The following is a 14,622-nucleotide window of genomic DNA, read 5'->3' on the forward strand; positions in this document are numbered from 1 at the left end:
CCACAAAGATTTGAAAATAATGACGCATCACATACTACAAGATATTATTAAGATTATTGTGCCAGTGGGAGCAATGCACTACCTCACATAAGCTCATGTGGTCGCACGGGGAAGCAGATAAAACAAAATGGAGACTGAAATGATGCAAGAACTTGCTTTAGTGTGTTGTGCTCTGTCGGTTATGTCTCGGTTGTGTCTCGTTACATTGGCACTTGTGTTCTTGCCACATATCGACAAACCTTTCCTCCATCTCAGCTGTCCAACACACCCATACAACAGCTTCTTGTTTCTTCCCAGTCGCCATTTCATAAGTCATCTCATTCACTTCCGTCTCTTTCTAGACTTGTGTCTCTTATTGGCTATACTGGCTTGTAAAGTAATCATCCAGATTTCCTAAATATCGCTGCGACCCAAATAGGTCTGCGAGTAGTTCTGGAGGTTTACGATTGGATCTGTAAATCCTTCAGATTGTCAGATAAGCTGGGCTGAACATCAGTACCCACCAAGATCCCGAATCAGATATCTGGAAGGTGAATCAGGGATAAATCAGCCCAAAACTTCTGAGCCCGGTTTACAGAGGTACGATAAAAACACTATTTTTAAAAATTCTTTAAACTTCTTGAAATTTGTCATGAAATAGTAAAAATGCATCTATGATATCAAAGTTAAGGGTTAGGGTCAGAATTAGCTTCATTGCCAGGTGAGTAATCAGATTACATACAAGGAATTTGACTTGGCATTGTTATGGTGCACAGGGGTCAAAAACACAATGTCAAAAATATTTACAAAATATTTACAAAATTAAATAGCTCCTAAATAATATAAAAAGAAGAATAGAAAAATATAAATTAATATAAAATATAAAATAAAATATATTATATATTCTGGTGAGAGGAGCAGCTACAGATTAAAATGTTAAATATTAAATAGAAAGTGTTCTTGTGGTGTGAGGTTTTGGTCTCAGCCTCTTGATGAAGGGGAACTTTACAAAAAAAATGTGTCTGGTATGGTATGAGACAATAGGCCTACTGCAGCATATTACATGGATGATTTTTTTTTTTTGCAGAATGAATTGCATAATTTTCGTGATAAATATCAAAGCATAACCAGTTCAAATCCAATATCATATATATTTCAAAGTTGGATTGAAAGTCATTTCTAATACTGTTTTGATGCTTATTATTATGTGCATAAGACCTTAAGTTAAATAGTTAGAAGGTTATTGTAGATTTGTGTTTCCAGTGGCTTCAATCTCAGGAGTTGGCATATTCAATAGCCAGTCTATAAAATCTAAGAGAAATAGTTCTGTTGAAGCTTTGGGCTGGTGGGAGGGAGAGAACAAAACGCAGGAAGAAGAAAAGATTGAGCGAGTGACTGAGATGGGCTGTGACAATGTCAGCTTTGGTCTGGTCAGTGTGCACAAACGATGAGTGAATATACGGACAGCTAGAAGACGAAAGGCGGGAGAGAGGGAAGAGTTCCAGCACACAAACAAAACAGGAGGTGGATGCCAATCAGTCGGAGAAGACGGTTTCCAGCCCTGAAGGTTGCTGGTTCACATCTTCATCTGGATCTATCCACTCCTTTCCATTAAAGCATCTCTGCAAGACCTCCCCTCTTGACTCGGTGAGTCAGCGGTGAACTTCAGCTCATGTACAAAGCAACTTCCCCCGATTTTGCCTTTGATCTACTGGCACTGCTTGCTCATGCAGTTTGACCTATGGGCCTCCTCCAGAAACTCGTCTGACTCTCCATCAGGCATTAGTATTTTGCAGTGTTGGCCTCCTAAGAAACAATTTGCAAAGTTGTTGAATGGTAAAAGATTTCGCTATGAGAATTGTATGTACTTCAGTTAATGGCCTTCAATTTATTCCCTTTGTAAGTGCTATTGAAACCAAAGAGTGTTCAGGTTTTCATTTCAACTGCACATTAAAGCAGCTGACTTCAGCGACTAGCTTGTGCCTTGTGCTAATCAGCGTGTAATCACCTGCAGTGTTTGGCTGGCATGAAAACTTGCAGAATCTTGGGCTTCTATAGCACTTAGTTGAAAACCTCTTCATAACCTTAATCCATTTAATCTTTTAACTTTAACCTCGGGGTGGCCTCTTTTCAAAGTGAAGACAACTAAACATGCTCGTTTTCCAGCCCTGTGATTTCCTTCAGCAATTATACAGAGCAATTTTTTCAACCCTATGATTTCCCCTTTTTCTAATCCACTCATGTTTATCTGTACACTGCGATGTGTAACATGTTTTCATTGATAATCCTGCCTACTAACCACGCTGCACTGAAATGACAATCACAGAGGATAAAAGCACAGCACGCACACACACACTGCAGCAGATACTGTAATTTTAATCTCCACTTGACATTAACTCGCGCATTTTTATCAAACAGCTGTTTGCAGGCAAAGATCAGCCTCCTATGCCTGTGCATCACTAATTAGATGTAATTACAAAGTGTTTCCACACACGTGAAAACAATCTGCCCTATTTGTTTGATGTCTACCAGCTCATTTTAAACTGTTTCAAAGCAACAGCAGCATTCATGATTTTGGAGCCCAGTGAATTTTTTGCTTTGGTGTCACTATTTGTCTGATTATCAGCAATACACACTGCAGCGCTCATCCTGTCTGGCTCTATACTGCCCCCTAGTGGGGAAGCAGAGGTCAGTCAGTCATTACACAAGATTTTGTTTTGCAAAGTTTGATACAGTCACATAAATGAAGTCAATGAAGTGTGTGCTGAGAGCTAAAAGAGCCAGATCTAACTTAAGCAAACTGTTAAATATGCAGTTTAAACATGACAAAACCTACACACTGTTTTTTCATTTATCTAAACTATTTGGATTTGATGTGCGTTGATTGCAGAGTTGTTTGTCTGCTCTAACAGCTGATGTGAGTTAAGAGTCCAAAATGAAATCAAGGTTGTGTATTGCTATTTACAACAATAAAAATATCATGTTCAAGTGGTGACATTTACACTCTAAATGTTGTTTTTTTATGTCATCATTCACTTAAGTGACACCTGCTTAAAAAAACTGAATTCACTTTGGAGCTATGAGCTAGAAATAAATGTATTTATTTAAAATATTAGTAAAATTGGTAGTATTTTTGGTAATTTTGCATTAATCACATGGAAAAAAAGTATGTGGAGAAATGAACATTACCCAAAAGTGACTGATTGAACACCTGATTATAAAACCATGGGCATTAACCTTCTTCTATAAACAGCCTCCACTCTTCTCCACTGCACCCTGGCTGCAGAGATTTGCTAGATGTCGGGGCTCTGCAGGCTCTGCAGGCTCGTCAAGTTCTTCCACACCAAACTCTGATGAACATTTCTTTATGGACCTCACTTGAATGAGGACACGGCTGCTTTGAAACAGGAAGGTGCCGTCTGTTGCCACAAAGCTGGATGAACACAACTGTCTAAAATATCTTTGTGTGTTTTAGCATAAAGGTTTCCCTTCAGTGGAACTAAAGAACTGGGGCCAAAACCATGAAAAACAGCCACGGACCAAAATCACACAAATCTAGCCAAGGTTACCTGAATATTTTTGGTCACACAGCTTAAAATATAGCCTTGAGTTGAACAGCAAGGCCAATTCATATTTTACAAACTCAAATACTTTGTTTTTATGCAAATCTCGCACTCAAAATGCAAGTCAGTGAGTTGGCTTCCTCTCCACTGCAGATTGACTCTCACAGGAACAAGATCGCCCTCTCCTGGTCTCAGTGGAACTACATACTTAACTCACTTCACAGGTGTTTTCATCCAGCTGATGTCGAGTTTGTGGTTTTCCCCTTCACCAGATGTACGCTAACTCTAAATCCTCCTTTTGTGTGTTTAATCATTTTTAATGTCCTATCCCTTGGTGTCTCTTCTTTTTTTGGAAACACACCATGTCCTTGATTGCAGAGTTTCAAAGAATACGCCTTAGGTAATACTAGAAATTAGTTTTATTTTTTAACACAGAAAAAAAAAAAAAAGGAGAGGATCAAAGCAACTGATGCTGGCATCCAGACAGATAACCCCCCTTCTCACCATATCCCCCCCACCCCCCCTCCTCTTACTAAATCACCACTCTGGTTTGGATTTGGTTGAGTGGATTTCACGAGACCAGGAGGAGGAGGAGCAGGAGAGTCTGGGTTCAACATCGAGCTGCAGTCGGCGGTACAACAGATGTTCAGAAGATAAGGGAGTGCATTTGTCACTTGTTGTGTGCCTGAGTGTTTCTGTTAATGATGATGCTGTCATTGGTTCCTGTTTCGTCCTTATAGTCTGCATGAAAGATTTCCACGTGTGTATCCGTTGTGGTTTCATGTTTATTTCTTGACCTTTTCATTGTCCTCAAAGTCTCACAAGTCATTACATTTCTTGCTTCAAAATGACACTGAACAGGCCTAACTTTAATCTTTCCAGCTATTTGTTACTATAAGATGATAAATAACATAGTGTACTGCATAAACAACCCATAAAATAAACTGCTCTGGTGTCCTCCTTCTCTTCAGGAACGAAGGGTCCATTACAAGTCAAAAAAGGTTACAATGCACCACTGAGATTAATTTATCCTCCCAGAATTTCCCTCTTAGCAGCAGCTAATGAGGACATAATCGACTGCACACACAAAAAAAACCAGCAGGTCGTGCCTAGTTCCTCAAGGTTGCATCGTGACATTTTAAGTATCGTGCATCAGATAAATGCCACTTTGATGTCGATAAGTAGGTTGTAACTGGCCCCGTCGACAGCTTCTCTAATCTGCCACATTTTCCTTTCCACTCTTCAATTTAACAAACAGGATTTGAACTGAAGCCTCCCACACAGTAAACAGCCACCAGTGAGGGAGCTGCAAGTGGCTGCGGTAGATATTTACCACTGTATGTGTTTACTCCTCATGCAATCTGAAAAAGCAGCTGCCAGTAGTCCGTTCTCCTTCCACCGCCGCAGAAATGTCACCGAATGGTAAACAACAGCTTGTTTGTCTAACGCGACAGCTAGCACGGCTCTCAGACCGGGAGTCAGGGCCGGAGTGCGGTGCTATAGCAGTGACCCCCCCCTTCCCCTCCCAATATGGTGAAAGCTCACTTGGCCATGTAGGCTGCCACCTCCTTCTCCAAGCTCTGTGCGAAGCGATGGTTGAGGAAGAGGAGCTGGCCGTGAGGAAGCAGGCGGCTGAGCAGTACATCGATACGGCTGCTCTTCAGTAGAACCTGGAGAGAAAAGCGTTAGTGTAAGTTTTTAACGATCACAGTTACTTACTTAGAGATTGTAATAAAATCTGTACAACGGCTATCTTGTTTCATTATTGTTTGCATTTTTAAATTTCCAGATCATGTGATGCAGTGTTTCCCACAGAATTTTGAGAGACTATGGTGATTGGACCTCAGTCTGACCCTCTTGGGGGGTCCGGGGGAACATTTTTAAGTCAAATGCATCATTCTGGTGCAGTCTGAGAGCAAAATTAAGAGGTAATATCTATAAAAAATAAAAATAATGTGCTCTAAACTATTTTGTGCTTTAGTAATTTAACTACTGGCTGTGTAGGTATGAATGGTGATGACACACCTACAAAGCATGGGAAAGACATTTTTACCAGTTCATAAATGTTACAAACAAACCATCAAACAAAAGGCTAATGTCCAGATTTCAGCTCTGAAACAAAGAAAGCAGAAGTGATTATCCAAGTTCAACTAGTTCACTAGTTCAGAGTGGCTCTGGTGCAGGGAGAGATGCTTTGCTGAATGTTTTGCAGAGTGTACAGACATGTTCAACTCACTATGAAACTGTGGTGGCACAAATTAGACTATGGTGGGCCGTCAGTCTATATAATTAAAGGGAAACACTGTGTGATGAGTTGCTGCTGTTGAGCATTTGTCAAGCAGTGTTCAGGCCGTGTTTAGTTCTGTTTCGCTGAATTGATTGTAGTCTAATGAGACCCTTTAAACATGTCTGGATACTACAAAAGGTTTATTTGAATATCACTAAAGGTGCACTAGACAATTAATTATTTTAAAAGAAAAAACGCCCACATATCCCAGCTCACCTAATTACTTAAGTCAAATTTGGATGTTGAATATGGAAACACTCACACAGGAAGGGACAAATGGGTCATAAATACTGTCATATTTGGAGTGATAGCGCTAAACTCTCCAATGTTAAACCTTTTCCTCGTCTTATCTCTGCTTCACAAATGTGCCGACAGGAAATCAAACACTCCGTCTTGTTATATTCGAGTATAAAAACTGGTTAGAAAAGGAGGGAGAGACAGCAGACCAACCTTATTCTTCAGCCAATACAGGTCAGACACAGATAACTTATTTTTTACCCTCCAAAAAAAAAAAAAAGTGAACCACAGTTGAGGTTTCTTAGAACGTGCTGCCAGGAGATGTCCAAATGTCTCACTATTCAGATTATTCTGCTTTTCTCTAGATCGCAATAAAAAATGATATAAAAATGTATTTTATTCAACATTTTTATGCTCCCCACACAACTCACACCTATTATGTCGACACCTCAATTCCAGCAGATGCTTAAAAAATCTGTCAGATATTTTCAAATTCCTACAAAGCTGACGTTGCCTCCAATTTCAAGTTAGAGGAAAGGTAGGTAACTTTTCCAGGTTCCATATTCATACTACTACTACTGGACCATCTTTACATGGTTTACAGTTAAACTAACTACTTTTTATCTAACACTGGCCCTTTATAGAGCCCCTCAGTAGGAGATCATATACATCATGGTAATGGCATTCACACGGTTTTAAACCTCTTGTCAGATTTGTGGAATCTATTATTATTAGAAATAGAAAGAGGGGCAATTTCACTGCTTTTAGTATAGATCAAGTCTCTTTGCTAATCTAGTCCAGGTCTGACAGGTCTATTTAGAGTCTCATCAACACTTAACTATAATCGGCCCATCAATCATAATTTAAGAACAGCATTTTGGGCTTTTTCAAATTATGCTAATATGTATCCCCGGCTGCTACTTGGAGCTGCTGTTACATAGAGTTTCCTCATGCAGCTTAAATGGTTTGGTGCCAACTTTATTTTAATACTGTGCCAGGAGTTTATTTTCATTTCTAAAAGGGGTCTCATCATTCCTGACTGCACACACTCTACTGGAGTTTGGGGTTGTGCTCACCTCGCTCCCCCCTCCCAACAAGTGCACGTGCTCCAGGCAGTGTCTCGTCAGGTTGCGCAGCGTCCCCTCAGCCAGCAGAAGGTTCTCGTGAGGCTCGCAAACCAGAACGAAGCCCAAACTCTGGACACCCAGCCACAGTGCGCTCATCTCCTCGGAGAAGGGGTCTCCAGCCCTCAGCCTCACCACTCCGCTGTCAGCATCCTGCAGGGCCAGCGCCTCCTCGCCCGGCACCGCCTCCACCAGCAGCCGACCCGACGCCTCCCGGGACAGAGACACAGCGCTGCGGACCTGCCTGAGCCAGAGAGACGCTACATTCAGACACATCGAGACCTGGAGAGTATTAGATTACTTTCTACATCACCATTACCACCTTAATATTACTGGGATCAGGGCTGCAACTAATTATTATTTGCTTAATCCAGCTTTTTTATTTAATTATAAATATAAAACTTTTGAAAAGAAACAACAACTAGATATTAATAATAAAATAGAAATCACATTCCCATCTTATAATCCAGAATCTAACATGATATAAAGTAAAATTGATATTTTATCTGGCCAACAGTAAAAAAAAAACAACTAAAAAAACATAATTATTTTACTATAATATTTAAAAAAGGAAAGCCAACAAAGGCTCATTGTTGAGAAGGTATAGCCACTAATAGACTTAAATAACTAATTGCTATTATTCACATTTATCTCGACTGACAAAGTGATTTAGCTCTGGATGAATTCACATCAAATCAGGCGTTGAAGAGAAAACACAATACCTCCCATTCATCTGAATGGGGGCAGTGCATTCACATAGTAGAGCTGGGAACTTAAGAGTTAAACAGCAGCGACTGGTCAGTTCATGAGAGTGAAATGCCATTTAATGCTGAGATAAACTTTCCAGGTCAGTTTCCTACTTTAGATCTTATCATATTGTTATGTGCATCTTAACACAAGTAAACTATTACTGCATTCATTTAAAGATATCTTCCTCCATGTTGCAAGATGATAGCACAAAAAAAAGCATTAAATCAATGTTATTACTTGACATAAACATTTCTTTTGACAGTGATAATGCATTATAGTTACACTCTAAGCATTGATCGTATATACTGTAACAACCTGTTACTGTTACAGGTAGTCGAGTGGCGAAAAGACACTTCAAAAATACTGCAAGTGTACAAGAGCTCCTTCATTACACAGAACAAATGAGACACATGCAGAGATGAGTGAAAGCCTCCACTGGCCCTATGATGCATTTAACATGGTGCGCCATCAGGAAACCAGCAGGTCGCTCAACAGTTGCTTTGAAGCAGAAAATGGGAAGACGGTGCTCCTGTTACACAAACACAATCAAAGTTTTTAGAGTTTTAAAAGATGACGGGTAGTGAAAGGGCTGATGTGGGGGAATCGTTGTGAAAAAATGGTGTTCATTCTCAGTAAAGGAGAGATAACAGCAGCAGCATTGTAGCAGCAGGAAACAGTGTAGTTAAGTGCTGGATTGAATGGTTAGTCGATCGACAGACAAAAGAATAAATAAACGTGGTTTCAGCTTCTCATGTGTGAAGATTTGCTGCCTTTTTTGATTGCACTTATTGTGATAAGACAAATTTAGGAGAAAAAAGACATTCATCAAATATGTAAATATATATGTGGGGCTCCAACTAAGCATTACTTTCATCATGGATTAATCTGCCACATATTTTTGCAGATTGATCATGTGGTCTATAAAATATCAGGAAATGGTGAGAAAAGGTCCTAACCAACAGTCCAAAACCCAAAGATATCCAATTCACTGTAATGTAAGATGAGAAAAACAGCAGATCCTCATATATGATGATCCCTAGGTTGGGAGCCACTGGACTAAACTAGCTAACTGTATATAAAGTAGTGTAAACTAGCTCCACCTTCAGCAGCTACAACAGTAACATGCTGCTTTAACACTGATGCTTCACTATTAATAATCTAATGATGTCATCAGTCAGAGGGACCAAACCACTACTTTTACTGTAATACTGCTACTACATCACTCATAATACTGCAGTACTTTTACTGTAATACTGCATACTACATCACTCATAATACTGCAGTACTTTTACTGTAATACTGACGTGGAGTATTTTTGCTGTATTGATACCATACAGTCTATGATTACTACTTTTACAGAAGTAAAGGATGTGAGTATCAGACAGCTGCAGAGAAATATTGCCATTAACCAGCCACAGTGTCGACAGCTTGTATATTTAACATGTTTTACGTCTTTAATAGCATGTGGAAGATGTTTTTCTGTGGATTCAGAGTCAGTGGAGGGGGGCAGACAGACTCACCGCGCCACCACAGAGAGCTTCTCCTCCTGCAGGAGTCGCCTCTCTTCCGGGCTGAGCTGCTGCTGCTGGCCGGACACAGCGCCTACATCCGGGCCGAAGACACGGGAGTAAAGCACCCTGCTCTCCCCGGCAGAGAGAGCACCGACCGGGCAGACAGTGTTGATCAGAAAGCAGCGAACCATGTTGTCATGTGGAGCCTCTTCCTTCTGTGGAGAGCAGTCAGCTGATTACCCACTTCCGGGTCGGTCAGCTGACTGTTGCTTGGTGTTGTTGAAACCACGTGTTGGCGCTGGCGGGAAAAAGTTTCAGCTGGAGGAAATTTGAAATGGTCATTTATTTAATTATTTATTTATTTTAGTTATCGGAGCTTTTAGCGTTTAAATGCATATATTAAACAAATAAAAACAACATTAATAATATCACAAAAGTAGTTTTAATGTGGTAAAAACACAATATATTTATATATTAAAGCTATATTGTAGATAATGTAAATCTATATTTTAAAAAAGTATTATGTATGATATTAAAGCGGATGGTATTCAAACAAGAAAAAAGGGTTATAATATTGTGCCTTTATATGTGAGTGAACATTTTTCCATAACCAATAAGATGTTTAGGAAGGTGAAGATCTGATTATTTGAATTTATTACTAAATTTAATTATTTTCTCTCCAGTCTATTGTTATGACCTACTTCAAGTGGCCACAACAAAAGAGAAACACACCATGTCAGCATTAGCCACATTAAAGAAGTAACTAAATATAATTAAAGGGTGGGGTGTGGGTGTGGGTGTTGTAGGATGCAAGAAAGTAAAACACAAGATAAGATAAGATATTCCTTTATTATTCACGATGAAAACTGCAGCAACATAACTAAATCAAACTAAAGCAGATAACTAGAGGGCAGAGCAGGGAACTGCACACAGCTGCAGCAGCTACAAGCAGTCAGAGGGGGGTGAGAGAGAGCTGCCTCAGCTGCAGCCCAGTGTTCATAACCAGGCTGCACTTTGGCCCCTCAGGTGTTACGAGCACCTGCAGGTAAATCCCAGGGCCAAACTCAGATGACACCATCGGACATCACATTGTGAATTAATATAGAGATATGTTTTATTTCGAATGTTTAACTGCTGGATACAAGATGCCCATTCTCAGTGTATGTGTACTGGAGGTTTCACATCACATCTGTGTCAGTGGCATACTGGACCATGATTGGCTCCAAACTATTTGTGATGTCATAAATCATACTTGTATGTAAAAGGCTTAAAATCAGATTTAAGGCGAGCTCAAAGAAACTTTCCTCATTCAGCAGATGAATGTGAAAACAGCCTTTAGTGTAAAACTTCTGCACAGAGAAGCTCAATCATCCATCTGATATAACGAGAATGAAACCACATTTTTGAGTGGAAGGGGACTTTACGTTTCTTTAAATGTCCTCAGTACCACATGTATCTACCTCCTCCAACATCTACTGAAATGACATGATTCTAATTTATAGTTTTACTGCTCCAGAGACGTTTTGTGCGAGCATTTTGTAATATTGTGATTTTGAGCACACAAATAGCTATTATATTTATGATGGTGGATACTATTCTATTTTATTTATTTTTCTGTGCCATTTCACCAAAATAAATGCAAAATGTTCACAAAATACAGCCTTACATCTTTGGAAACTTTGGAACATTTTCATGTTTTATGAAATTATTGATTTATTTGTCAGAAAAGTCATTAGAGATTAGTTTCTATGAATTTTTTTACAGCTGAATCCGACTGACCTCAGCTGAACTGGAAGGACCTGAAGTCCCAGTGAGCTAAAGAGAAGCAGTGTTTCTTAGAGGGTGCTGTCGGAGAGTAGAAGTGGATGAAAACAGGAAAGAGAAAGACAGAATGAGGCTGCAGAGAGGTCAAGCAGACAAACAGAGGCAGCTGCTAAGCCAACAGCTGCTGCCGGTCACGCTTCTTTACTCTGAGAGGGCCTGTTCACTCCTGACTGTGTGAGTGTGTGTGCAAAGAAACAGCAGCGATGGAAAGTAGAGAGAAAACATTCACCCAGCTTTGTTAACATTCAGTGGACTGTCCTATTAACCTCCTAGCCCCCTGCTCTGCACAGGCCAACTGAGACTAAAACACACTGTAGCAAGTCCTGAGGATGTGACAGATCGAGGATTTCATTTTATTTTTGGCTGAAATGTTTCTTTTCTAGGATACTCTGCTTGTTCTAGTGTTAACACTATAAGAGCTGGATGAGAGCAGTAAATGAGTGCATATGTTTATAGTCATACAAGCAGCAAGGCTTTACAGGTGGAAATGTTGGTCGTCAATCGGTCAGCGTACCACTTCAGCCCAGAATCAAATATCTCAACAATTATTGGATGGATTGCTATGAAACATGAAACATTCACGATCTCCAGAGGATGAATACTAACGTTCTTAAACCTTTCTTCTATTTCCACCAGCAGATGAAAGTTTTCAATTATTCATTGACATCGATTTACATATATGGTCATTTATGGTTCCCTTATGGTGACTGTCTTTGTGATCCCTCACCTCTGTTTTACCAGCAGGTCGACACTTTTGATCCAAGAGCGAAATGGCTTCACAACTATTGGATAGATTGCCATTAAAATTTGGGACACGTGTTTATGATCTTTCACCAACAGGTCAAAATGTTAATATCTCTAATACTTGAATGTTAATGGCTAAATACCAACAAAACTATTGCTCTGTCTCAGCTGGATTTTGTGTTAAGTTCTAATTAACAAATGTTAGCACCCCAAAATGCTAAATCAAGGTGGATGCAACACATCAGCGTGTTAACACTGCCATTGTGAGCATGTTAACGTAGCATTTGGCTCAAAGCACTAAAATATAACCATAAAGAGCTGCTAGCGTGGCTCTAGTGTGAAATGCCTTTTATTGCATTACTTTTCATTCATCTGGCAGATGCTTTTGTCTTAAACATCTTAAGGTAATAGAAGTTAAATGCTTGTATTTTGACAGTTCTTAGATGGTTCTTAGATGGCACTAACATTCAAGATCTTCAGTGGATTAATACTTATGACTATGTTGATCCTCTACCGTTTTTTTATCTAGTCCAACCAGCTGGTTGACATTTTGCATTCAGATTTAAACTTTAATCTCTTAAGTGATCCCTTAATGCCATCATCAACATTTCAATGTGTCCCAAACGTTTCTCCAGGACTGATGCCAGCTCATGGAACTATGTTTAATTTAAGATTAATGTTGTCTGTCTTGTTCAGACTATTTTAATAAGGACAAACAATCAGACAAGCACTGATAGTCACTCAATCAACTGGATGAAATCAAGTTTCTGGGACCATTTTTGCATGCAAATTTTCTAGCTGGATCCAAAGTTTGTGTTATTGTCAGAAGTTTTTCATTATCATGTCCATAACATTTTAAAAATATTATATTTACCTTTCAGATTCCACTAAATAATATGTGTTTTGTGATCTTTCCCACCTTGTATCAGTGTTTGCTGTGCACACATATTCTCACTAATCAGTACAAACACATAGAAATGAACATCATTTGAGTGAAGGATACTGCAGTCCATAAATAGTTGATTCAAATGAACTTGAGCCTGATCTGATCCACACCCTGCCCAGGAAACCAACCTGTAATGTGAAGCTTTTCATCTGCAAATGTGTGGGCGACAAGCATTTCTGCAACACCCAAACTGTATGCAATGATTAGCCCAGCGTTGTGCTTTACACAAATTCCCTTCCAATAATAAAAGGAGTGAATGAGAGAGGTCACTGCAGGTAATAATTAGCCAAAATCAGAGTAGATAATTCATTATGAAAGTGAAGCGAGTTTCAATGTCAATGTGAAACTTGTGTGTGAACAATGCAGCAGCAGCTGTTTGCACAGCATCTGATTGTCACTATGAAGCAGCCGAAGCAATGCGTGTGAGACAATGTGCAGCCACTCGTGTCTCGAACACCACAAAAAAAAAAGTCTGAGCAAGTTTCAGGGTTTTTGAACTATGAGTCACATTTCCCCATGATGAAATAAACCAGCTGAATAAGAACAACAACAGGATGTGGGGTGAGGGGAAGGCTTAATGCACGGGCCAATAACTGGGAGGCCCGCTAGTTTAAAATAAAGGAAACTAAAGACAACATGCAGCGACCGAAATATCATATTGTTTGCTCTGCATACTCTGCAGGCGGAAATGTTAAAAAAACATCCTCAGCTTATTGTGAAATGATCTCCGCCTGCAGAGAGCAAAAACATGGTACTGAAAAACGACATCAGGTGTAAGTTAGATAAGTTTATCATCCTCAACATTAAAAAACCACAACCCCTGGCACCCACCCATCCTTGGAAACCACAATGTTATGCTCTGTGTTTCACCGCCCTTGTCGGAGTGTTGAGACCTTGTATTACAGGAGGTTTTGACAGTTTTCTGTGAGAGTCAACGGGTCAGAGCAAACACGGGTTTAAAAGGTGACACCCAGACTGGAGCTTTGTGTGAGGGCGGCTTTGATCGGACCAGAGCTGCCTGGAGGATCACAGGGCGGTGGGGTTGCAGGGTGTGGGGGTGAGGTGTTCACACAGGACAGGCTGGGGTGAAATAGTGAAGGGAAGGGTGAGGCAGGTTTTACACAAACTGCACAGTGTTGTTGCACTTTGACAAACAGTCAGAATAGATTTGTGAAGAACAGATTTACACTAAAGTAAAGTTGGATGACATGATAAATACTGTGAGAAGGTAGAAATGTGTCACAGATTTAGCCTAAATGTTTAATGCATGGTATCCTGGTTATATGAGGCTTTTGTGAGCAGTGTTGCAAATTAATCAACCTGACTATTTTATGGATAAACTGTATTTACAGGATTTCTTTGAACCAATCTGATGAAGTGATGATCAATCTAATGAAAACCTACTTATCATATATCACACTATACCACAATGAAAGATTGTTCTCTTTATCACCCACTCCTAATCTACACTGTATTCTTATATACTGTATATGTGCAAGAAATGTATTTCTTTATAAAGAAAAACAGGAGGGCAAATAGCTGAATGAACTAGAATAAACGATCACAAGTGTTTGCAAATTTCACAAAATCAAATTTAGTGTATTTTAAGAGCAAAAAAAGACTAATCCCCATTTTAAGTGCAAGAGACAAAACCAGA

The 14,622-nt window shown here is 39.6% G+C and overlaps 1 protein-coding gene across 1 annotated transcript; it reads right to left on the reverse strand.

The window, feature by feature from the left end:
- Nucleotides 1-3,750: 3,750 nt before the first annotated feature.
- ap5s1 (adaptor related protein complex 5 subunit sigma 1) lies at nucleotides 3,751-9,658 on the reverse strand. Its single transcript, XM_062440645.1, has 3 exons — nucleotides 9,461-9,658; nucleotides 7,143-7,434; nucleotides 3,751-5,212 (listed from the first exon to the last, which is right to left on the reverse strand). Exons 1-3 carry the CDS (start codon nucleotides 9,640-9,642, stop codon nucleotides 5,084-5,086), a joined length of 603 nt encoding a protein of 200 aa, XP_062296629.1. The 5' UTR covers nucleotides 9,643-9,658; the 3' UTR covers nucleotides 3,751-5,083.
- Between the last annotated feature and the right edge of the window lie 4,964 nt (nucleotides 9,659-14,622).

This window comes from Scomber scombrus, chromosome 19 (assembly GCF_963691925.1).
Source record: "Scomber scombrus chromosome 19, fScoSco1.1, whole genome shotgun sequence".
Classification (NCBI taxonomy): Eukaryota; Metazoa; Chordata; class Actinopteri; order Scombriformes; family Scombridae; genus Scomber; species Scomber scombrus.